General features: G+C 37.4%; 1 protein-coding gene across 1 annotated transcript in view; it reads left to right on the top strand.

The window, feature by feature from the left end:
- Positions 1-7,092, top strand: part of LOC104560300 (gamma-aminobutyric acid receptor subunit pi) — a 44,979-nt gene extending 37,887 nt beyond the window's left edge. Inside the window, exons 9-10 of the mRNA XM_062001333.1 lie at positions 485-678; positions 6,781-7,092. Of these exons, the coding sequence (XP_061857317.1) occupies positions 485-678; positions 6,781-7,092 (506 nt within the window). The remainder of the gene's footprint in view (positions 1-484; positions 679-6,780) is intronic.
- Positions 7,093-23,865: the final 16,773 nt, after the last annotated feature.

Below are 23,865 nucleotides of genomic sequence, written 5' to 3'. Positions count from 1 at the left end.
AAATATAATATAAAATAAAAGATATTATGAAAGGAGAAGAATGCAAATAAATTCTGATCAGGCTGCAGATGGGGTGGGAAAAACACACCTACAGAATAGGAAAGAAAGAAAGATTTTGCATCAAGTGAGGCCAGTGGACAACTGCACTGAGCAAAATAATATCTGAATGTTTTAAAGAGAGCGTTTGCATAGTATTACAAGAATAATGCATTAATTTTAAATATACATTCTATGACACCATTATCTCTCCCATTTTAATATGCAGTCTCCTCAGCTTTACAAGCACACTTCATGAGTGTTTTAAGCCTTTATCTTCAGAACCACAAGTTTTTTTGAAAGTCTTCTTTTCAATACATGGCACATTAAATGCTGTGGCGTGCTATGAGTTCACAGCGACAGGAACAGTCTTATAGCAGGGCCTTTGCAGTAGAGACCCTCATTGCTGTGTGTGTTTTACCAGAACTTAGCTTTTTGTGTTCCACAGGTGTTACCACAGTCCTTACTATGACAACACTGATGATGGGAGCCAGAACTTCACTCCCAAGTGCTAACTGCTTTATTAAGGCAATTGATGTGTACCTTGGTATCTGCTTCAGTTTTATCTTTGGAGCACTCTTAGAGTATGCTGTGGCTCATTTCTGCACTCTGCATCGACTTAGTTCAAAGGAACTTCCAAAGGTATTTTAATTCTTTGATTGTTGTCCTACAAACCAAACTTCAATTATACCTGCTAAAGAAAATGAATTATCTTAGCACTAATGGTAAATGTATTTAAGGAGGTTTCTGTTTTGGAATAAGGACAGTGAAAACAGAATAACCTTGAGAAAAAGAAAAATTATCTGGAACATTATGAAAGAGATCAGACAAACTTAAGCACCTTTCCATAACGATTCTTTTTTTTAATCTTGTTCTTTAATGACCATTTATCAAACAATGTGTTAGACGTATTACAAAAATTACAGATGCTTGTCATTTCCCTAGCAATGGCATGCACTTACTTCAAGTTCAAAAATTAGACTGAGCTCAATGACTTGATCTGATTGCAATACATCAAAAAAGAAAAGATTTTATCACATTCTGTTTGTGAAACCTGCTTATGTGAGGTACGTGAGTCAATGTAATATCAGACAGCTCCATATATGAGGTATATCAGATCTCTATAGTCTTCTGCTTACACAGTCTCTTTCAACAGCAGCAGCTGAAGCTCGGACTAGGATTATTACCGCAGTGCTTTTTGTAACCTCTAGAGATCATCCAGTCCAACCCCCTCCTAAAGCAGGTTCCCATCAATCAGGTCACACAGGAACACATCCAGGCGGGTTTGGAAACCTCCAGAGTAGGAGATTCCACACCCTCCCTGGGCAGCCTGTGCCAGGGCTCCCTCACCTTAACAGCAAAGAAGCATCTTTTCATGTTCAAGTGGAAGCTCCTGTGTCCCAGTTTGTGTTTGTTACCCCTTGTCTTGTCACTGGACACTACAGAAACAACTGCCTCATTCCCTTGACACCTGTCCTTTAAGTATTTATAAGCATTGATAAGGTCACCTTTCCAGTTCCCCTCCAGGCTAAACAGCTCCAGATCCCTAAGCCTTTCCTTATGAGAAAGATGTTCCTGTCCCCTGATCATCTCGGTGGCCCTGTGCTGGACTCTTTCCAACACTTCTCTCTCCATCTTGCACTGGGGAACCCAGAACTGGACACAGTACTCCAGATGTGTCCTTACTAGTGCAGAGTAGAAGGGGAAGAGAACCTCCCTCAATCTGCTGGCCACCCTTCTTAATGTCCTCCAGAATGCCATTGGCCTTCCTGGCCACAAGGGCACATTGCTGGCTCATGTTTAATTTACTGTCAACCAGAACTTGGCAGGTCCCTTTCCACTGAACTGCTCTCCAGCAGGTCACCCCCAGCCTGTACTGGCGATACTGTGAAATCCACTTGAAATAAAAAAAGAGTCAAATCAATATGGGCGTTTTTGAGTCTGGTTGCTGTCATCTTTCTGAAATAATCAAAACAGATTCTTCAAGAAGTTTTGTCACATCTTCCGTCTCCCCTAGGAGTTTGGAGCTTCCACAGAATTTAGGAGCTGATTGCCTTGCTGCTTTTAATTATGAAACTAAATCTAATATGAATGATAGAAAAGAAAATTCTAAGCAGCTTATGACATTTCTGGATGAAAATGTAAATGTAAAACATGGAAACAGAGAAAAGTGGGGAAAAAAAAAAGCAGTAAGAAGTTTGGTCGAGTGCTGTAGGGACATATGGCCAGAAATAACAAATGCCTAAGCAAGGCTGCTTGGTAGGATCAAGAAACAGGATATTGAGTTTGATTGGAGAAGCTTAAAACCAATGAAGATCTGCCAATGCATGGTTATGGGATTTTTTTTTTAGTTCAAGAATTAATATAGGATTTTGGCTATGTGGATTAGAGATAGGTTCTGTAAATGCACAGGAATACATTCAAAGATGTCATTAGGTCTAGGTATATGGAGAAGGACTGATAAATGGACAAAGCGGAGCCAACCAGTGGGTTTGAAAAGCCAACATCTAATAGAGGAATGTCTGTAAATGGGCAAGCACTTGTTCTGAATGAGGGTTTGAGTGGAAACCCTGAAAGTAATTTTTCTTGGCAAAGTAGCATCAGTGACAATTCCCTCTGAGTATATCCATCTTGTGAAGTAAGTGGTTGTCATTTTGCTCATAGAGCAGAAAAAAAAAGTTTATTGGAGGTTTGGGTAAAAAAGTGTTTCAGTGCTTGGATGATTAAGCATCTTGGATCTGTGAAGGGCACATCATAAGTGCCCTTGCCTTTTCTTGCCTGTGTCAAATTCCCTTTCATTGGAGGCATGTGTACTAGTGCTTACAGATGGGGCAGGCATGGGAACTAGTGGACTTGAAAGATGTGCATGGAAGTAAGTGGAGATACAACCCTAAAATGAGGAAAGAAGAAAGACTTAAAGTACAGTTTTGTGATGGACTTAATGACTGAAATAAATGATCTGTCACTTCAGACACATTTCCTGCCTTCTGCTGTGCATCAGCATGAGCCCAATACACTTCTTGCCCACACAAACACAAATATGTAAGTGAAGGAGCAGTTGGTTGGTCCCAGATCAGCTCAAGATTCTGTAGAATTAGAAAAATGCTTGTCATGCCTTTTTTTCTACTGTACCAAGGACAAGCACTGCTTACTGAGCAAAGGTGCTGTGGAGACCATGCCTGACTTGTATTTCTCATTTCTCACTGCAAAAACCAAAACATCACAAGGACAGAAGTAACAGCTAAAATCTCATATCACTGTCTAGCAGCTACTTAATTTTTGTGTGAATATCATCACTATAAAGGTATTCTCATTATTGTATTCTCTTGTGCACGCAGGTTAATTGGAAATTTCACTTCCCAGTTTGTTATTCCCATATGTGAGCTGATGCAAAATTTGGACATGAAAATGTAGCACTCTGACTTGTATAGGAATTAGTTGTACTGATTTGCATTATAGTTTGCAACTGGTATATGAGTTCCTTCTGAAGCCTTTGGGATTTCCAGTTTAGAATATAAACTGCTGAAAAACCTTATCATATCCACAGCCTTGCAGTGTCACACATCATGTGAACCAGGACCCACAGAGATAGCTTCAAAGCTAATGGCAAAAGCAGAGGAACCACCTGCTGCAAGGAAGGTCAGGCAAAATGTGTCATTCACATCAACTGCCTCACAACTTGCTTGAAGGAGGAGGTTCCTTATCCAGTATCTGAGTTTCATTTCTTTTTTATGCAAAATAGTGAATTGTGCCCTCCTATAAAACAGAGAATTCCTTCTTGGGCTTCCACATAAACCTCTCCTTTTTGGTCAGAAAAGAGAACGGTTTGTAAACTGCAAATAAGCATCATGCATCTGAACACCTCATAAGCTCCAGGTGCACAACATTAGGTTGAAATGTCTTTTATCTTGAGTATCTTTAATATTCAGTGGAAGTGACAGCTTTCCTTGATTCTGTGGGCTGTTAGATGTTAGCAAACACTGCAGTTAGTAGAAACAGCAAGCTACAGTAGCCAAATCGGTGATTTTCAGGTGATGTACAGTACCTTTATTGGATGGTACTGATTTTGTTTCCAAACAGACCCCTTCTTAGTGCTAGCTGCCATTTTCTCATTGGCAGCTGGAATCCAGAGAAAACTTAGTATGACATTTAAAATTAGAGTCTGAGGAACACAATTTACATTTTTGCGTTGTTTTTACAACGTGAACCAGCCTAGACTTTCATCACATTTGGTTCTCTGTAGCCGGTTGGAAAAGTCCCTTGATAGTCCTAGTTTATAAGACTGCAGTTTTTTATAAACTTGCAATTGTGATTCTCTAGACTAGCTTTCTCCTTTTCAAGTAATTGCATACTTTTGCTGTAAACTCACCCTTGTTCTCTGAGAGCCCTGCCTTGTATCAAAGCAAACAGAATCAAGTACATATGTAGCATATATTTTCTCCTTAAGTAATAACTGCCTCTTGAGGAGTAGAAAGGAGTTAAGAACAACCTAACAAAGCATCAGCCTTCTGCAAATTATTCACATGCATTTGTGTGAAAAGAAAAAATGACATGTACACAATGTCCTTTCATGCTCTCCAGTAAAACTAGTTCTATACAACTTAGCCTGCCCTACCTGAGAGACAAATAGCCTCTTACACTGAATAATGCCCTAAATCCTGCCAGTTTTGAAGTATAGATATTGTTTTGCTCTTTTTTTCACTTCTAAAAAATGAGAGCAGAAGAAAAAATGTCAGTACTTCTGACAGTTTTTTTTATTTTATTAACTTTTGAAGCCCTGCCTGAGTACGTTCATTAGGCTGTCACCGTGGTGCCTTGTTTCAAGTACCAGGTGCTGGTGACAAAGGCTGTTCTGCCATCACCAGTGCTTCTCTCAGCTGCCTGAACTTTTTAAAGCAGGAGAGCTAGGCATTTATAAGAGAGTTAGGCCCCAAGTAAAACTCCAGGTTTGAGTTTTAGTACTATCCTGGGAATTGTTTAAGGCTCAGACTGGGATTTTATGGACTGATCCTCTTAATGCTTTACAGGCAGATTTTTATGCTGGTCTTTGATTTCAAAATTTCCATGTAGCTGCGGGAGGCTCGGTAAGGGATGAGCAAGGTTTTGTAGTCAGCGTATTTTTAGGGTGACACATTGTGTTGAGCTACATTTGTCTCTCTCAAATAGAATACACTGGAATTTTTTTTGGCAAATTGAAAATGAAAAGCAGTAATAATCCCTTTTTCTAGCTTCATCTGTTCTGCTTCACTGATTCACAGCAGTCTTGATGACATTGTCCAGATTCCACTTTAATTTTCAAGGACATTACTAATTTTAGATGAAGAAAGGCTCAAGAACTGCTGTCTGCCCTGGGCAGAAGAGCGATTCTGCACCAGCATGAAGATCACTCAGGTGGCTTAATGAGCTCTCTTTGACTTTAATTGCTGGAAAATTTCTAAATGAGCTTTTTGTGTGGCTACATGTACAACCATAAGTCTTAACTTTTCCAAAGTTTGTCCTTGCATAATCTACTTCTTCTCATGATGCAAATAGAAAAGACAAATTGGTCAGAGGGGAGAGATTCTGTATTCTACATTTCACAAATATGTTTTTAGTTTTTTCTTGAGACTTAATGATTTGGAAGGTAATAAAATCATCAGGAGATAATTGTGTTTATTATTGAATGGAAATGATAAGTTTCCTCAATTACAGCTGCCTGAATGAAAATGATCCCCCCTCCAACTATACAAATTTAGGTTTAGTTTAGACACAAATGTGGAGCCAGTCTTTGTAGCTTGAATCTGCTGGTATCTCTGCAATATTTCAGACCAAACTAAATGCCCTGGAACTTTCAAGACAGTTTGTATTTAGAGCTGAAGCTGCAACTGATGTCTAATCCTGTGTCCTCTGAGTCAGCAACAGAAAACCCACTAACTTCAAAGGTTGAAGATTTCATACATGAACTTCATGGCTCTAAGCGATTTCTAATCAAAGAAACAAAACCCACCAGAAGGCTTATACAACATTCTCCAAAGAGCTGTCTTGAAGCAGTGAAGCACATAAAAATGTAGTTAACCTTAGCATAACTTTGAAGTATAACTTTAAGTATGGGTTTCGGGATTTGAAAGAAAGTAGTACAAACTATTTAGTGTTGAATTAGTTGTGGGCCTTGTCCCTCTTTATAATCCTACTTTTTGGATGCTTTTTTGCTTGTTTGGCTTTGATTTCTCTTTAAAGTAATTTGATTTTTGTCACCAAGCACTGGAAATAGACTAGGCAACCACACAGAATGGAAGTGTCTTGTATTCTGGGTTACTTGATTTAGGGTGCAACCAGCTTGACTAGCTGGTCTGGCAGCTCCCCCACATTCTCCACCTCCAGACTGGGGCTTTGCTTTGCCCTCTTTGTAGATGCTCCCCTTTGCCAGTATTTTCTCTGAGCAGAAGACAGCTTATGTTGTGTGTTTCGTGGATTTGCTGCTGTCTTAAGTAAAGCTTAGTGGACCAGATTTGAACAAATGCATCTTTACTCAACAGTCCTAGGAAAGCTTTTGCAGTAAGATATTATCTAAGTCAGTGTTTTTCCTGTAAATGGAGGCTTCAGAGTTGAAAGGCACTGTCTGGTGCATGTAGGTGCTCACCCTTGAAATGGAGTGAGCTACAGGGATCACTGTAAAAAAAAAATCCTATTCTTTCCTGAAGCTAAAACAAAGTAAACAAGGGATGAAACATGCACTCAAGTACCTGCTGTTTTGTTTCCTGTCAGGATGAGAGTGAAGAGGCTGAAGAGGAGAGGAATGGAATCCTGGCAGCAGTTCCTAACAATTGCAGTGCCCCTGACAATGTGAACAAGATAGATTTAAATAAGAGCAGCAAAACCAGCACTGATGGAAAAACAGAGAAAAGTAAACGCAGTGGTTGTAGCTCACCAATGTCAGTCATGAAAAGACTTTTCTGTAACTCTGATTGCTTCCATGTTAAAAATCCTTACCACATAGACAACTATGCCAGATTTTCTTTCCCACTATCATTCATCATAATTAATGTGTTTTATTGGGTATACTATCTGTATTTCTAAATATTTTCCTGTGTAAGATTGGTTTAGAAAGTGGCTAGGGGAGGGGAAGTTGCAGAAGGATGAAGTAGTTGCGTTTGGATAAAGGGGTATGAAAGAATATACCATCGTTTCAAGCATTTCTACAATTTCCCATTAACTCACTTTCCCAGTGTTGAATGGCTGTCTTCCAAAATTGACTTTCCTTTTAGCAAGCATGTCTCATATTAAATGACTTATCAAAGTCCTTTTAAAATATTTTAATGGTCAACTTTTTAAAATAAGTTATATTACAGTTGTTTCTGAACCTCACTGAATACATTTAAAAATAAAAACAATGAAGGGTTGTTTTCCTGCTATGCTTTCAATATTCAATTCCTTCTAACTTTGTCAATAATGCATATTTTCCAGATTATATAAGAAAATGTATAATTGCAGCTCAAAGTGATTTTGCTTCATAGCAAAAAACAGCTTTGAAGGCATAGGCTACCAACACAAATCAAACAATATGTTCATCTTTGTAAGATCATGAACATCAAGTCTCTTCCCTACGACTTTAGATAGAACTCCCATAGGCGTCATTTTCTTTTCTGGACTGGAGACAAAAGTTTTAGATCCATAGAGATGTTTTTCCCAAGTGAGGTCATATTTAGGTGTTGGCCAATGGTTAATGGAATATGGCAATTTATCCTGATGTGCTTTGTTGTCTGGCAGTCACAACTCTTCTGCAGAGAAGAAATCTGGTATGCAGGATTTTCAGCTTAGCAAATTCCTCTTTAATCACTTGCCACTAAAAATTTCACATAAAAGTGAAAAAACTTGTTGAATTGGAAAGAAAATCCTGGATATGCAATAAATCTTGATGTAAAAAGAGTAAGTTTTATGCAGATGAAATTATAACCCACATGAGAGAATGGTTACACTTGATGAAAAACCATAACATTTCTGAGTGGTTACTTCACTGACAGATACTCCAAAAATTATTGATATGGCAACATGTTTCTTATACTGCACTCTGGAAGTTTAGAAGCACTTATACCTTTTACCTAACCATAATAATGTGCAGGTTGCATATATATATGTATGTATAAATGTGTATATGTGCTTTTATAGACTGTGTACCTTGACATTTGATGATCTGACACACTGCACACATAGAAATGCCTTAAAAAGCCCCTGTAATACTGGCACTCTTTGATACACCCTTCTACCAGTGTGCTGCCTGTGAAGAACATCATTACATGAGAAGGTAAGTGCAAAATACCAACGTGGCTTAGATTTGTCCCTGCTCACAGCTAAATCCATAAAAATAATTGCACACTGGTAAACAAATATTAGGTCAATAAAATCCTCTCAATATTTTTATTTTCTGAATGATTCGAATACTTGTTTCTCTACTGTTATCAGTAATACCTTTTGCAAAACTTACAGAGACAAGGAGACCTCAAGAACAGTCTAGTGGCTTTTGGTACTTTGTGTCTCTTTTGACATTTATAAAAGCAAATGGATGCAAGAAAGCAAACCAACACTGCCTGTGTTAGGGACAAGCCAACAAAAATTCTGTTTTTTATTTCATATTCTGCTGTTGCAGATTTAACCTTAAACCCTTTATTCAGGAACAGATTCTATGAGATTTTTTTTGGTTTTTTGAGATGTGTAACTGTACTCTAAGATCTCTTTCCAGCTGTTAATCCCATAACATTCACAGAAGACATATGGTAAAGCTCTGTATTTATGTTCTTAAATTTGAAGTTTACGTTAATCCTGAATCTTTTCAGGTAGTAATCCACATGTCGCAAGTTACCTGTTGTGTAACACTAAATTTAGGATTTACATTTACTACAAGTATAAAGCAGGCATTTAGTTTTGTAGCTTCCAATTAACTTGGAGATAATTCACCTTAAATATTCTTTTAGAAAGCTGTTGAAATCTTGAACAGCTTTATTTACAGTGTGTTAACTGATAACAGGGTCTGTTTTCCCGCTCACATGCTAATTGTAAGCAGAGTTAGATGCTGAAGTCCCTTGTGTTTTCATGAAAGAATAGACCGCACAGCTGGATTATTGATTCTTCTGCTTTGCATAATTCTCCATTAATTACTAATTTGAAAAATAAAATTTAATTTGACATGAATTTGTGTAAGTAAAAGATGTTCCCTCTAGGGGACAGGCGAACAGATTTTCAGAGTGGTGTATGAAGAATGGCATTTAAATGATCCCCTTCAAACGTACAAAACTGTCCTCAGAAACTATCAAATATATTGGAGTTAGCTGGAAAGGCTCTTCAAATAATTGGCATTTGAGGACAATGCGTTGAAGGGTAAAACTCAGAAGTAAAATGAAGATGGAAAGGTCTTTTTTAGGTCCAAGAACAGGGGCCAAAGTTGAGGCTGAGGCACTCAAAGCTAGACTTGACAATGAAAATGGCTTTGCTTTCCTACCTGGTGAGAAGAAGAGGGAAAAGACCTCAGACTTTCTGCAATCATTTTCTGGTTGATAGTTGTCTTTCTTTTGCTTACTTTGATTTTAATGTTGTCTAATCAGAGATCTTCTCAGACTCAATTCAGAAATGGCCTATCATATTTTGAGACCACTTGAAGCAGATATACAGCTGAGGACCTGAGGTAGGTGAATTGGGAGTAACAGCACGAACCAATGATGCACCTTTATGGAATTCACTTTGATGTTAGGAGAAGGTGTGCTGCTTTTCATGTATACAAAGGCAGCAACTAGCCCAAGGAATAAATTTTCTTGCTCTGTGGAACACCTGCAGGCCTGGGCTTTCAGTTTAGCAGCCACCTCACAGGTGTCTAAGCATTGTGCAAACTGGAAAAAATGCCTCAGACCTTAATAAGCTCTTTGGTATTATTGTCTTTTTCTTAGTGGAAAAGTATTATGAAAATAAAATCCTCTACTGAGCTATTCTTTAAATCTAATTAAAAAAAAAACTTCTGGAGAATTTAGACATTTGAAGGTATTAATCCTTGCTGTCTTTCCACTTTGGCAATTATCTGGTGCGTCACTCTGATTCAGGTATGTCATGGGTATCTCATGCAGCCTGCTTACTGGGATGATAGTTGGGATTCTCTGAGATTATTTGAAATATTCTACCTAAATCAAAAGGGCAGTACTAAGAAAGATGACATTTTAGGACAGGCATTCTTTAGCTCTCATCAACTAAATGAGTTTTAAATATTAAAATGAATATCAGAACGTTTATTGTAAATGACAAACAACTAAATACCACATCTGAATACTCCAGTCAACACATATTGCAAGCCCAAAATAAGGGCATCCATCTGTTGATTTGAGTACCTATTTTCAGCACAGTGGCGCTATTATCAGTGCAGCAGTACCATAAATAGCTCCGTTCACTTCCTTGCAAATCTCTTCATTGCCTGTGCTAGTTATTTTAAGAGAACTGTTATGTCTTTTGGCATGGGAAAATGTATTTAAAAAACCTGATGCTCCACGTTGTCACCCTGCAATTCAAACAGAAAATGCCAAAATCATTAGAGATTTAAGAACACCAGTGTAAAAGTAAAGATGATGACAAGAGAAGCAGCACAAAGCTGTAAACCGTCTGCTTTCTTCCAACAGTTCTTGCCAGTGGTGCAGCAGAATGCCTGAAACACCTCTACGAGTGCAAAGTGAAGAGGCTACTGGTTAACTGGCGCTGCTGGTACAATTCACTCTGTGCAGCAGTAGATGGAGCTCATTAACTGCTCTTCATGATTGAATGAGCAAATGTAGATGGCAAATGTCAGTTAAGGAGGACTCTAGGGAACAGCTATTACAAACTGACATCTGTACTGTGTAACTAGGTCATGTTTGTAACGACAGATTATTTAAAATCAGACAACACAGCATTGTCAGGTGGACCATTGAGGACTTCTGTTTTTGACACTAAAGTTTAGGGTTTTCAAACCCAGACTGTTGTTTCCATCACTTCAGACACTGAAATCATTAACATATTCTGCCAGTTTGGAAAGTAACTTCATGATGACAATACCTTGTGGTTTAAGCCTGAATTTTCTACCCTATGTCAAGATTTTCTCCCACAAGTTTCAAATCAAAGTGTTGTAGCATCTCAGTATTCCAAGACAAGCAGAATAGCGGCTGTACCAACAGTTTTCCTGTACATATTTATGAATAATAAATAAATGTTCCCAGGTAGTTCACTGGAAAACTGGTAACAGTTGACCCAAGCATCAAATTAATTTTAAAGCCAGTTCAAACCTTTTGGAAAAGTTTCCCTTGAAGTCCGGTTTGTTGGAATGGTGGGAAGCTAAGCTGTTGCAATCTTCTGGGCCAATTAAACAGGTCGCTGCAAGAACAAGGTCTCAACCTGAGAGCTGAAGCCTGGAATGGATTCTACTTACTGTAAGGAAGTGGGTGCTTGAAAGCACTTAAATAGATAAGCTTGACATGATTTCAAAATCTGTAATGGATTTGCCATTACTTGTTATACAAATTTATAATGAAAACCAGGGGTCCGCTTTAATGACAGTGCCAAATTCAGCTTTTCATCAGTTTCCATCTGGAGACATCTTTCTTTTCCAGTCCCATCTGACAGTCAGACTTTCCATCCTCAGAAAGAAAATGATCAGGGGGCATTTGGGGGCATTTCAGTCTCTTGATGTGAGTTTACTCATATAATTTGGGTTCTGGGTTTCTTTCCAAACTGGAATGGACCCTGTTTTCCCTTTCCAGATCAAACATAGACAAAACTTCAGAAGACAAAAAACCCATAATATTTTAGCACCATCACATGTGCACACAAACCATAGCCCTGATTAATTTTCAAATGCTGCTCTGAATTTAAATTTAGTCCAGATTTAACTGCTGGAAAACTTCTTCTGTCTTAATGCACAAACAGACACACCATTGTTGCTTCCATGCTGTGGCAGGTAATGTTGGAACTTAGACGGTAAAAGATTTGATACCAGGATTGTTTTCTCAGAAAGGAGTGTAATTTTTCTGCTTTAAACGTAAGTCAGGAATGGATCCAGAATAGTAAATCTGGCTCTATCTGAGTCTTGGCCACTTTGAAAGCTGAAAAATCTGGCAATGTTAGAAAAAAATTAACATAGTATAAAATGGATTTCAAATCTGAATTGTGTATTGTCATTCTCAGCTTGTATGCCTTGAGCCCTCATGCTGATGTTAATGATGTTGCTACACATAATATTCATTGCATCTCAGAAACAGTAACAAACTTGTGTTGTGCCAGTGTGGACAAAGCTGACATTGCATCTGCTTGATGCAATAGATTCTTGAAAGATGCAACAGAAGAGACTGTCTTCTCCTTTCCTATGTCCTAGTTTATTTAGGAACAAGTTCATCTCAACCCACTTCCAGCTTTGATTTATCAAGCACTTGCTTTCGACGAATGGCACAAGGTGAACACGAATCACATTACATTGCGTTAATCTCTTCTATGGGAAGCATCTGTTCAATTACATGCATTTAAATGCTTGACCATTAGACTCATATGCTGAACTATATCATGCACTTAGCTAATTCTGTCCCACTCAAAGTGCTTTCCATTTACAGCCATATGTTTTTGATGAAATCTGATGAATACAACTGTCCTTTTCCATGGTATTTTCCATCTTTGTGAAGAAAAGATGACCTTCAGGAAAACCTCCTACCCTACACTATCAGTGTATGAGTTAGCTACAGGGATTTCATCCAATCCTTGCTGTAGATTTAGAAGGCAGACTTTAATAAACCTTCGGTGCATTTCTGGGAACAGAACTGACAGTCTTGACCTCTCAAAATGATGCAATCTTCAAAATAATAATAAGGTCTGAAGAAATTGTCTAAGTGGCTAAATATAAATGGAATCTTTTTGTCACCTTCTTTCACAGAAAGATGATTGAAATATTGAGAATAATTTTATCATCTTTCCGCATCATTCTTTATCATTTTTGTATAGTGTTGTGCTTAAGCATGGTTGCTAGCACTTAAGGTTCTTTCATAATGAAACATTCAGAGGTGTTTGTAATTTTTTTTAAAGAAAAAAAATGAAATGTGATGTGCAAACAGTTTAAAATTTGAAGTCTGAGGCTTCTTATGCCCCAGAATATCTTTGATTCTACTGAACAACCTTTGCATGCCCTGCTGGTCCACATTTTGTGAAGCAGGATAGTACGAACTGCTAACTCTGGAAATTTCCATACATTTTCATAGAGGATACTGTATAGATGCCAGCTACATAGAGGATACTGTGTAGATGCCAACTACATGACTCACCCTGCACCAGTTCCAACCACATATGCTCACAGATGCTAGGGTCTTAATGCAGGTGGAACAAATGATCAGAATAAGAAACACAAATTTATTTTTCTGTGACCGTCTTCTACAGCACATTCCAGCTGCTGAGTAAAGCCTTGCTAAAGTTTTGGAAAAAGAGGTGATACAGCAGCTGTAAAGACTTTTGTGGTTGATCAGTCCCACTATGGACTTCCTACCACATATAGTTATTATATCCTGTTTTAACAAAGAGGTTGGACTAGATGATCTCTAGGGGTCCTTTCCAACCCTGAACATTTTGTGATCCCGTGATTCAGTGGTACTGTAAGAACCCAAAAGGAAGATGAGCTAATTCCTTTATATCTATCCTAATATCTTAAAATCTTAATTGCTAATTTACCACTTCTGGGCCAATAATTTCAAAGTTGCATTTGCCTCAGGTCGCTATGCATTACTTTATAAATCTTTGGGCAGTATCTGTATCTTCGTTGTTATAACCCAGCTGTAGGTTATTGTTTCTGTAAACAAGTGCACGTAATGGCCTGAATTTGATTTATCTCTCATCAGATTACTTGTATTATCATACAATTATTTACCAGCAGAATCAAAAGCTGTTTCTGAATCTTTTACATCTTTACATATGCTTGTATTCAAGCTGTAGCATTTAGCCTTCCCAGAAGGCTCTTCATTGTTCTCTGATAACGTCAGGTTTCCAGATGCACTGTCATGCTTTACTAAAGATGACAGAGGAACAAGCCAAAATTATCAATTTGAATGATATTTCAGCATCATCCTGGTCCTGTGTCATTCCTGTGCACACTGCAGCCATCAATCTATGTTTGTCTAAAATGGTTTGTGCCAGAACCTTAAATGCAGAGAGGGCTGAAGAGGCTAATTTATTATATTTTGACAAGGACAAGCCTCATCTGGCAATCCAGTGAGGATGAGTGCATCTGGTGAATAGTGCATCTACTCTCTCGGATCCAAATTTCTCTGTTAGTTACCATGACCCTCTTATCTATGTGCTGTCTCTATCCACCCTGGTCTCCTTATCGCTTAATAGGGTAGTGCCTATATCTTCCAATTTAATTTCTATTGGCTTTCAAAGCGTATGATGCTGAGAGTGCATAGTGGTACATAATCCTCTCTTCCTGAGAGACAGGATCACTCACCCCAAAATGTACTGCCTCATCTGCAGTCTGGGAGATTTTTCACTATGGCTGCTGGCTTCTCTTTGGGCTTCACTTCTGATTTGAATCACTGCCTACACCAAGGGGAATATCTACCCACACCTCTGTCTATCAAGGACTCTCTAGTGAAAAGTTTTAGAGACTTAAATAGATGGGATGAAGAGTATATCAGGTTAGATAATAAATCTGCCCAGTAGTCCATGCTAGCTAGTTTTGTGAACCCATTGATGTAGTTTTATTAAACGTGATAAAGGAATAGAGAGCTCAGAGACAGGATGCTCCTACAAGCTTTATGAAAATAGATGTCCAGTTCAAAGAGGCATACGACTGCAACCCACTGAGAACAACACTACAGCATGAGCTTGAGTCCTTTTAAATCCCAGAGAACACACACTGAAGAAAGCACATCTAAGAGCCTCAAACACAGAAGAAGCTTCAGTCACAGTTTTCATCTTCCAGGCATGAGAGTCAATCAGCACCAAACCAGAAATCTGGAGAAATTCAGGCTTCATTAGCTCTAATATTCATGAGCTGCTTCTCTTCTCTGGTTGTCAGAGATGGAGAGTGAGGTAGAAGGGCTGAGGCATTGCTTGCTTTACTTCTTTCCTGAAGTGCAGCAGGAGTTAGAATTTATGTCTTCAGCTTGGCCTGTGTGAGAACACTGTACAAATGATGTTGCTATAGCTATAGCAAAAATATTTATGTCCCTAATTTTCCTCTTGCTCTCATTCTTCCCCCACCCTTTTCTCCTTCTTTCATCTTTGTAAATATACTCTTTTAGTATTGGACTAGCATTTTTTTCATCTCAACTTAAATCTCTCGGTGATATGAGCTAAATAAAAACATCAGCTTGCCCTCCTTCACCTCTGGCCCTAAATGGCCTCATGGAGATCAAACTGGAACATACAGGGGGAAAGAGTTACTGGAAGAAGTGGCTTCATCTTTGTAAAAAAGAAAACAAAAGCAAAAATGTTAGCTTGTAGCTGAGACAAATTTATTTATATCCCGAGCAGATGATGTATTTGTAATCTTGGTTAAAGAGCAAGTCACCAGAATTTTACAACATATTCAGAAGATATTTTATCCAGAACCTGAAAGGCAAAATAATGATCAGAAGAGGGTGCTCTCAGCTCATGCTGTTTTGTTTTTGTTTTGAACATTTTGGTGGTAGTCTGCAGAATTTTCTTCTGTCTTTTTGGGATTATTAAAGTGGCTTTTTGTAAAATGTTTTCTGGGATTTTTCACTGAATAGATTGCTCTTTGTACTGCACCATATGTAAAATATAGGTTCAAGACTTTGATGCAAGGCTTTTCTGTATACTTTAGAAGCCTTTCTGTATTATTAACATGAGTCATTCAACAATAAACTTGCTGTTTGAGCTCACGCTATTTTCTATGTTATGTTAATGTTCTCATGCAATCACACTCTGGTAACATTAATATTTGCAGGAACTGAATTTCTGTCACCCATGACTGAGTGGTGTGGAAAACTTAAATCATAATTCATTCAAATAATACTTGCATTTTTATCGAGGCATGAAAAAGAAACAGTCACATCTAGCTTCAGACATCAATTTCCAATTATTGTAATATTTAAATATTCACAAATGATTCATTGATCTTTAGAGAAGAATTTAATGAAAATTTAGTGCTGAGAAGAATATTTTTTTTTTTTTTAACAAAGCATTTGAGCATAGAGTTCACTTCAGGGAGAGTGGTACCTCAGAAAGTACATGAAATTTGATAAGTTTTATTAAAGCAGTTTTGATGTCATGGATAAAAATAATCCTTTTAAAAGTTAGTTGGTTTATGTGTGCATTTTCCCCAGTTTTTTGAGGTCCTGTCTTTTAAGGTAATGAAATTTTACTATGCACTCACCACTAGAATATAGGAATAAGTCATGACTGTACTTCTAGACACTTGCAGACTTGAAGTGGCATAGCAGAGGGTAAATTCAGGAAGAAAGCAAGCACCCTCTTTCAGTTGGTGTAATGCAGCATTTAGCTCTGGTTCAGCCTGCTCGTGGAAGAAACTTTCCTGACTCTGCTTCCACAGTGTTACAGGTTTTCCAGCAATACTAACATTTGTATAAAGTACAGTGTAGCCACCTTTTACAGGCACATACAGAAACTGCCTGGAGGGGGAGGCTCATGCTTCTTGTATTCAACGACAGTGGTTGAAATGGATTGTAAAATGTTTATCATTCTCTGTGCTTGTGTGTATATATATATATATGTATATGACTGTACATATATCCATACAAATGTTTCTTGAAAAAGCATGATTTTATGGGTTGGTTCCTTCTGCATTTAAAAGACTGCTTTTCAATTATCTGCATCAATGGTCAGATCAAAAATCAAACTAAATAATAAACAAAGCTCCTGGAGGTATACTTGCAGAGAGGAGCTACTCATCAGAATAGTGTTTTGGGAAAGTGTTAAGAAAGTAAGCAGAAGAGAAACTAGTGTCAGCCTCACCGAGTCTGTTTAAATTTGTGGGAAAATGGTTTTTTGTCTGGATTCTGAGTAATGAAAACCCGTCTTCCCCCATTTTAGACATAGGTCTATACTTTCACTGTTTTACAGAAGAAAGGGAAGAAATGAAAGTGAAAATCAAAATTAAGACCAGTTTTCTTGCCTCTTAACACTATATTATACGTAGGTAACTTGTTTTTACTATTCTAATGATTTCCATCCAATTCTTGCTGTTCCAAACATGATGGGTTAAAAATGAAGGAACTGTGTAGCTGCGCAAAACTGTCCCAACTGACAAGAGAAAAGTTTGATTCTGTTCTCCCATACATTGTGTAAAGTGAGACCCAAAGGCATATCAAAGAATGAAGCATATGAATTGTTTGATATCCACTACATATGTAGCTTCTTATGCTAGAAGAGTGTCTGGAGACACTTTTAAATGTAGCCTCAGCAATGAAGGTACACTGAAGAGTCATATGGAAAAGCAGGAATTGAGCCATCAGGTGAGCAATAAGCTAGCACAGAGAGAAAGGCAATATGTACCCTCTAATCACACCTATTATGAAAGGACACTAGAACGTGGAAAGCCATTGCAGAGGGATGTTCACAAAGAGCTGACCTCTCTGAGACTTGGACAGGGAGAATAGATGTAAGTGATCTGCACTGCAGCTAAAACACTGCATTGCAGACAGGAGAACCGATTTTTTTCCTTAAGATCTAGCAACTGTTACAAATGTGTCTATAGCATGACCTGAGAGCTAGTAACACAGTGCTTCCATTGTTGCCTAGAAAGTTCAGTCAGATTCAGCTAAGTGATTATAATGATATTAGCAACAATCTGCTTCTAAATGCCTGGAAGAAAACTAGCAGAGGTGTAATGAGAGCCTCATACTATGACACTTTGGAAATTATCAATCTTTTCCGCCTTTTTCCAAGATAAGTTTCTACCCAAAATGGGGCTACTGTAGTAAAAAAGGGAACGACAATCCCATCCCAGAACACCTCAGCTTCCCTGTCTGATTGCCTTTGCATTTGATGAGATGTAGGCTGAACAAAAGAGGAGTCTGAAGGTTTGATTTTCAATGGATTTTACTTCCCACTGACAAACCAGCATAAGGACCCCCTGTAACCTCACAGAGCACTGGGCTGAGATTTGCTGAGACTTTACTCCTAGTCCCAGATCTCTTGGTGCCCTTTTCAGCTAGAACATCTCCATTTACTACCATGTAAAAGACCTTGGTCTAATAAAGAAAACTGCTATCAGCAGTTTTAAGAGTAACTTAACATACGAGAACAGATTTTCTGTGAGGACTTCATGCATCCTGGTCCTCTGGACTGGGAAAAAGGAAGGAGCACCAGACCCTTGAGATGTCTTTGGTCCTCATTTCTTTTACTCTATGATGACTTTTATTATCAGGATAAGTGGATGCATAAAAAAAAGTAAAAAATCATACGGTGAAGACATCTATTGAAATTAGAAATATTTCTTAATAGAAGACTGTTCATAAAGAGCTGACAGACTCAGTTTATCTTTATAAGCTGTGATTCACAGCTTTTTGCATGTGGAAGGCCAACAAATATGAGCATACTATGTCAAACAACTAGTTGCAAGCTATTTTGCAATAAAAACTATCTTGTATTTTGGGTGAATTTAAATAAAATGTCTCAAGTAACTCTGTGTAGTTTTTCTGGTTCAGTGGAAAAAGATAATTGCTTTTCACAAGAAGTCATCTTAGCGTTTTCTCTATTTGATGCCTCAGCCTGCAAGGAATGAGCTGAATTATTCAACTACTGAAAATATCTAAGGACAACAGGCATTTTTTATAGGTCACAATGAAGAACTTACATTCAATATTTCTGCCTTGGTTTGTCCAGCACTTTCAGAGATAGCAAATGAGCTGTGAATCGCTGCTTCTCTGCCCCCAATATCTGAGGGAGCAGCAAGCTGTAAATTGCCATGGCTGTGCATATTCTTAAAGATTCACATTTGTTGCTTGTATTCTTTTTGCTGCCTCTGAAAACCTGACCTGATTACATGTACAAGTGCAGATCTCTATTTATTGCCTATTGCAATTCTGCTAATGATTTCACCTCATATAATTTTTGCGTAGCTTTTATTGCTCACTACTAAATATTTTACTGTTTGTAAAGATCCACAGTCTGAAAGCTGCTTCTGAGCTGACTTACCTGCATTGATTTGCAATGTTTTTTCATTAAAAAAAGTTCACCAGTGTATTTATTTTATGGATCCAACTTTTGGATAAATTCTTACCCACCCACTTTTGAGTGCCTTCTGCTTTACTGTCAGTGAGATACCGGCAGAAGAGCTAGAAAGCATCCTGCTCTTTTGAATAACCAGTGTGAGGGCTTATCAGGGGGATTTTGGACCTCTAAGTAAAATGAAAACAAGAATACTTGAGAAATTCTTGAATGGACTTCAGAATATAATATATATTTAAAACAGTCTGCATGGACTTCAGTAGTTAAACTAAAGCAGAGAAAATGTGACTGATCTTGCACTCTTTGTCCCTTGTTTAGTAAAGTCTGTGATGATCCGTCTGATTTTTTTTAACAGAAGAAAGTAAAATATTAAAAAGAACAGCAGTTGGGTTTTGATTTAAAACAGAGATTTGTACCAGTTGTTTTTTTTCTCCAATAATAACAAAAAATACAATGAATATTTTATAGTTAAAATTCATTTATGAATAAAGAACCAAAAAGTTATTTCCTCATTGCAATGGCTGTAAGAGTATTGCTTCATATAACCCATAGACATCTCTATAGGATAGAGGACTATTCAGTGCCATGTGAATTCAATCCTTCTCAGAATTATCACAGCTGGTGCATAGGGAATAAATGACTGAATGAAGGTTTGCAAAATCCTGCTCTATGCTGACACAGCCATTTCAGCTATTCGTGGGGTTGTTTTTGGGAATCCCTTCACCAAGTAAGATATCTGATCTGCAAAGACTTTTCAACAGTCCTGCTTTTAACAATACATAAGTCCTTCTTTTTTCCATTTTTGAGACCTGCTTAAGGTCTATTGACTTTCCAAAGACTTAAAAACCTCTGTGTGATGCATTTTGGGAATTTTGTCCAAGTGGGGGATTGAAGGTTAATTCCTGTGCTTAGGTGCTTTTTTTGAAGAGGAACAGTAATGTAAGTTAAAAATACACTTGCTGTCCATATGCAGGTATTTATCCTGAAATCTTGCCATTGAGAGAACTGAGTCTGTGTCTATTGCTATGTGAAAGAAGTAAAATACTAACTTGTTTTAGTTTCCTAGTAAAAGCACTAATACTGATAATGCCCTGGAAGTAGAGGCTTAGAATGTAAAGGAACTGAAAGAAGAGATTCATCTGTTGTCAGTGTTGAAAACCTACAAAATTAAAATGTAGTCATTGAGCCATGATTAACCTTCATGCAAATGGCAAGATGGATTTTCCTAAAACATCAGTATAGTGGCTAACATTTTACAACTCTTTCCTCTTCTTTTCTTCCACACTGATATATGAGTTGCATAGGAGGTGAAATGTGCCATTAGAATGAAGAAAAAAAAAACATTGCTGTTGTTTGGTTGTGGTTTTTTGTTTTTTGTTTTTTTTTTATAATAAAATGCTGTAATTGGTTATCATCAGGTATGAGACTGGACCTGAAACCTTCCAGAAAAGGTCTGTGGAAAGATATTTAAGTGATACCTGCAATGTGTGACTGACTTGCATGGTCCTTTTCTCTTCTTGAAACTGCCTATCACGATAAAACAAAGAAATGGAGATAACACAGAATAAAGGCATTAAGAAATGTTGAGACAAGATATATATAAATATTGAAACAATAACTTAGTAATAATACTTTAGAAAGTGGAAAAACAAATCTGAACTTTGAGATGTGATGATTGTATTTTATTTATCAGTGTTGCAGCATTTCACACTACTTCTCTGGCAGACATCATTCAACTCTGGGAGCCTTGGGGAAAGGCTGACAGAAAGATGGTGCTCTGGGGATTTCAAGTTTACTGATTTATAATTTTAGTTATGCTGCTTGATTAGTGGATCATGTATTATTTCTTCCAAATGACAAGCTGTAGAAGCAGGTTATATTTTTCTCTGAATTTCAATATTGACTTGTAATGCACGATGGTATAATATTTTGTTGTTGTTAATGACTTAATAGACATTATTGAAACACAAAAAACCCCTACCAACAACAAAACAGACAGGGACTGACATTTGGAGAGAGACATATACTACACTACAGCTAGCTCATTAGTCAGGAAAAGTGCTACACTAGTGAACTAGCCCAGGCAACTAGGATGGATATTTTCCAAGAATATTACCGCTAGTTCTTTCTGTGCTGGTGTCCAAATTGCAAAGTCCTTACATGGACAAGGAATGTTGTATTATCTTTTGCTACGCAGAGATGGATGTGAATTTAAATTGAAGATTTCTTATACTTAATTAAATTAAAATTCCCTTTTCTCATGGAGGAAAGTAATGTTTTGCAACTGTACCCATAAACTACTTTCTTATTTTCCTTAGCTGGTTATTTCTTGTTTCTCAAGATGGCATCATAGGCTCAGCTGTCCCTTGCAACTGAGGTCAGGTTGGTGCTGCAGAACAGGGAAGGATGTTTGGCTGCTTGGTGCCCTTCTGGAAATGAAGGACTTGTGTAAGAGGGATTTGTTGTAGTAAAGCTCAAATATACATTTCCCTTTTCTCGATCCCTCCTGTGCCTTATGAGCACAGGACATACTTCCTTCAACACTTTGTGAATGAAGTTTCCAAATACTAAAAGGTCATTAAGGATAAGTTTTGGGGTTTTTTTTTGTTCTGTCTCTGCATTAATGGGAGAAATAGCAAAGTACTTAGCAGTTTTCATTGGCAACTGAGAAGTTGAGGAGGAGGAGTGCACTTGCAGCAAAGTCTGCCTGAGGAGGGGTTTAGACCACTGATACAAAGACTACTCTTATTGGCTTATGTGTATGTATTTGGTGCACCTCTAGATAAGCACTTGAACCTTTGCAACCCATCTTGGTGTTAATAATAAGACCATTCTTATAGGGTGTTCACAGTATCCTACTTAAGTAACCTTCTAATGTATGTAACTCAGTCTATTAAGTGAGCCAATATAGATCATGCTCTTTATTGAAAACCACTGAATTGAAAAACATTTCAGAAAAATGTCAATAGTCTTAGTTAATATATCACGACCTTTTCAAATACTGTTTCTCACACAAGCCATTAAAAATTTAGTTGCAGGACATGTGGTAAATAGCAATGTAAACAAAAATATGACTGATTACATCTAGATCCATGTTATTTGCAGACCAAGTGCTTGATTGAATTTCCAGTGGATGTAATGAAAATCTTTGTTTGACTTCAATTAAAGTCTCATCAGGTTCTCAAGCCTCCAAGCAAATTAAACTATTTGGAAAGAGCGTGTTAATGTGAATGAACAACCTCTTTCTTAAACTTATAAGTTTAAGATATGAAGTATATCTGTAACAAACAGATGTTACTAAGTATTTTGATAGACAGAATCGATCAGAATTTACTTTTTTTTCCTGATGGCCAACAGTGATTTGAGAAGATAAATTTGATCTGCCCTCAGTATTAAAGAAGATATTTCTTCACTTCTTGTGATTTGCTTATTGACTTAGAAGATACAGCAACCAGGAGTGACAGTTGCAGAATATTATCTTTTTGTACTAAAAAGATTTTTCATAGTAACTAGGTATTCTCATAGTAACTAAGTAAGACTAGACTAGGCAAATGAGGTATACTTGCTAATTGCATCTAAAGACAACTGAGGAAGCCTGTGGCGTGATAAGACTTTTCTTCTTCTATAGATGGGCTTAGCGCTCTGTTTGCCCATGTGCAGAAACTGACATGAGGAGAGCCGTACTATAAAGTATTCTGTATGCCCTGAAAACTTCCATACATGGTGTACTCACATCACATTGGCATTTGTGATGTCATTTCATTTAACATGAAATGATCCCATTAGTTTGGGAGTTTCTCACATGGCATCACCCTGTAACTTTCCTTAGGAGTCCACAATGGGTGCTCTGTGAGCAATACAAGATTGCTGTTTAGCTATAAAGTGCTTCAAGGAGTCTAGCTCAAAGATCAGTCTTCAAGCAATTAATTGTTGTGTACATGTAAGAATGTCAGTTTTTTTTTTCTTCTTTAGCTGTTCTACTACAGATGAAACCAAGCTGCAGACTGAAAATGTTACTGACAATCTGCTTAAACATTGGTTAGCCAGGCACATACAGAATTAAAAAGCAGGTACAATCGGTTCACTGTGAAAACCGTGACTTCAGTTTATAATGCTCATGACTACTCAATTTCATAATAATTGCAGACATGTTCTTTTCTTATGTTGATGAATCCCTAGGATGTTTACTCAGAAACTTTATTGGGAAGATATCAGAATCTCCCATAGGTTTTCCCAATTTCAGGCAAGTCTATGATAACATATTACAGGATGCCTGTGGGCTTGAGTAAGTTCATAATTCCTAAAATTACTATTTTTACTTCTGTTTCAAGGGGCAGAATATATACAAGTAATGAAATATATTTTTCTATTTAGATAAGCAATAGATTTTCAGACACAGGAGGAGTCTTGCCAGTACAGCTGAATGAATTTACTGAAATATTTTGGGTTTTTTTTCACTGAGAAATTTAACAGAAAGGTTACATAAACTTGTATAAACTTGTTTAATGCTGACATGTGACTATAAATCCATAAGATCTGGAACAAACTTATCCAGCATTCTGCAATCACAATTATCAACAAATTAACTTACACCAGAGTACAGTTAATGTACTCAGATGGAAAGAAAACTCACAGTTTATTTCTCTAACGGGTTTC

The sequence above is a fragment of the Colius striatus genome, chromosome 8, assembly GCF_028858725.1.
Source record: "Colius striatus isolate bColStr4 chromosome 8, bColStr4.1.hap1, whole genome shotgun sequence".
Taxonomy (NCBI): Eukaryota; Metazoa; Chordata; class Aves; order Coliiformes; family Coliidae; genus Colius; species Colius striatus.
This window is presented reverse-complemented; position numbering and strand designations above follow the sequence as displayed.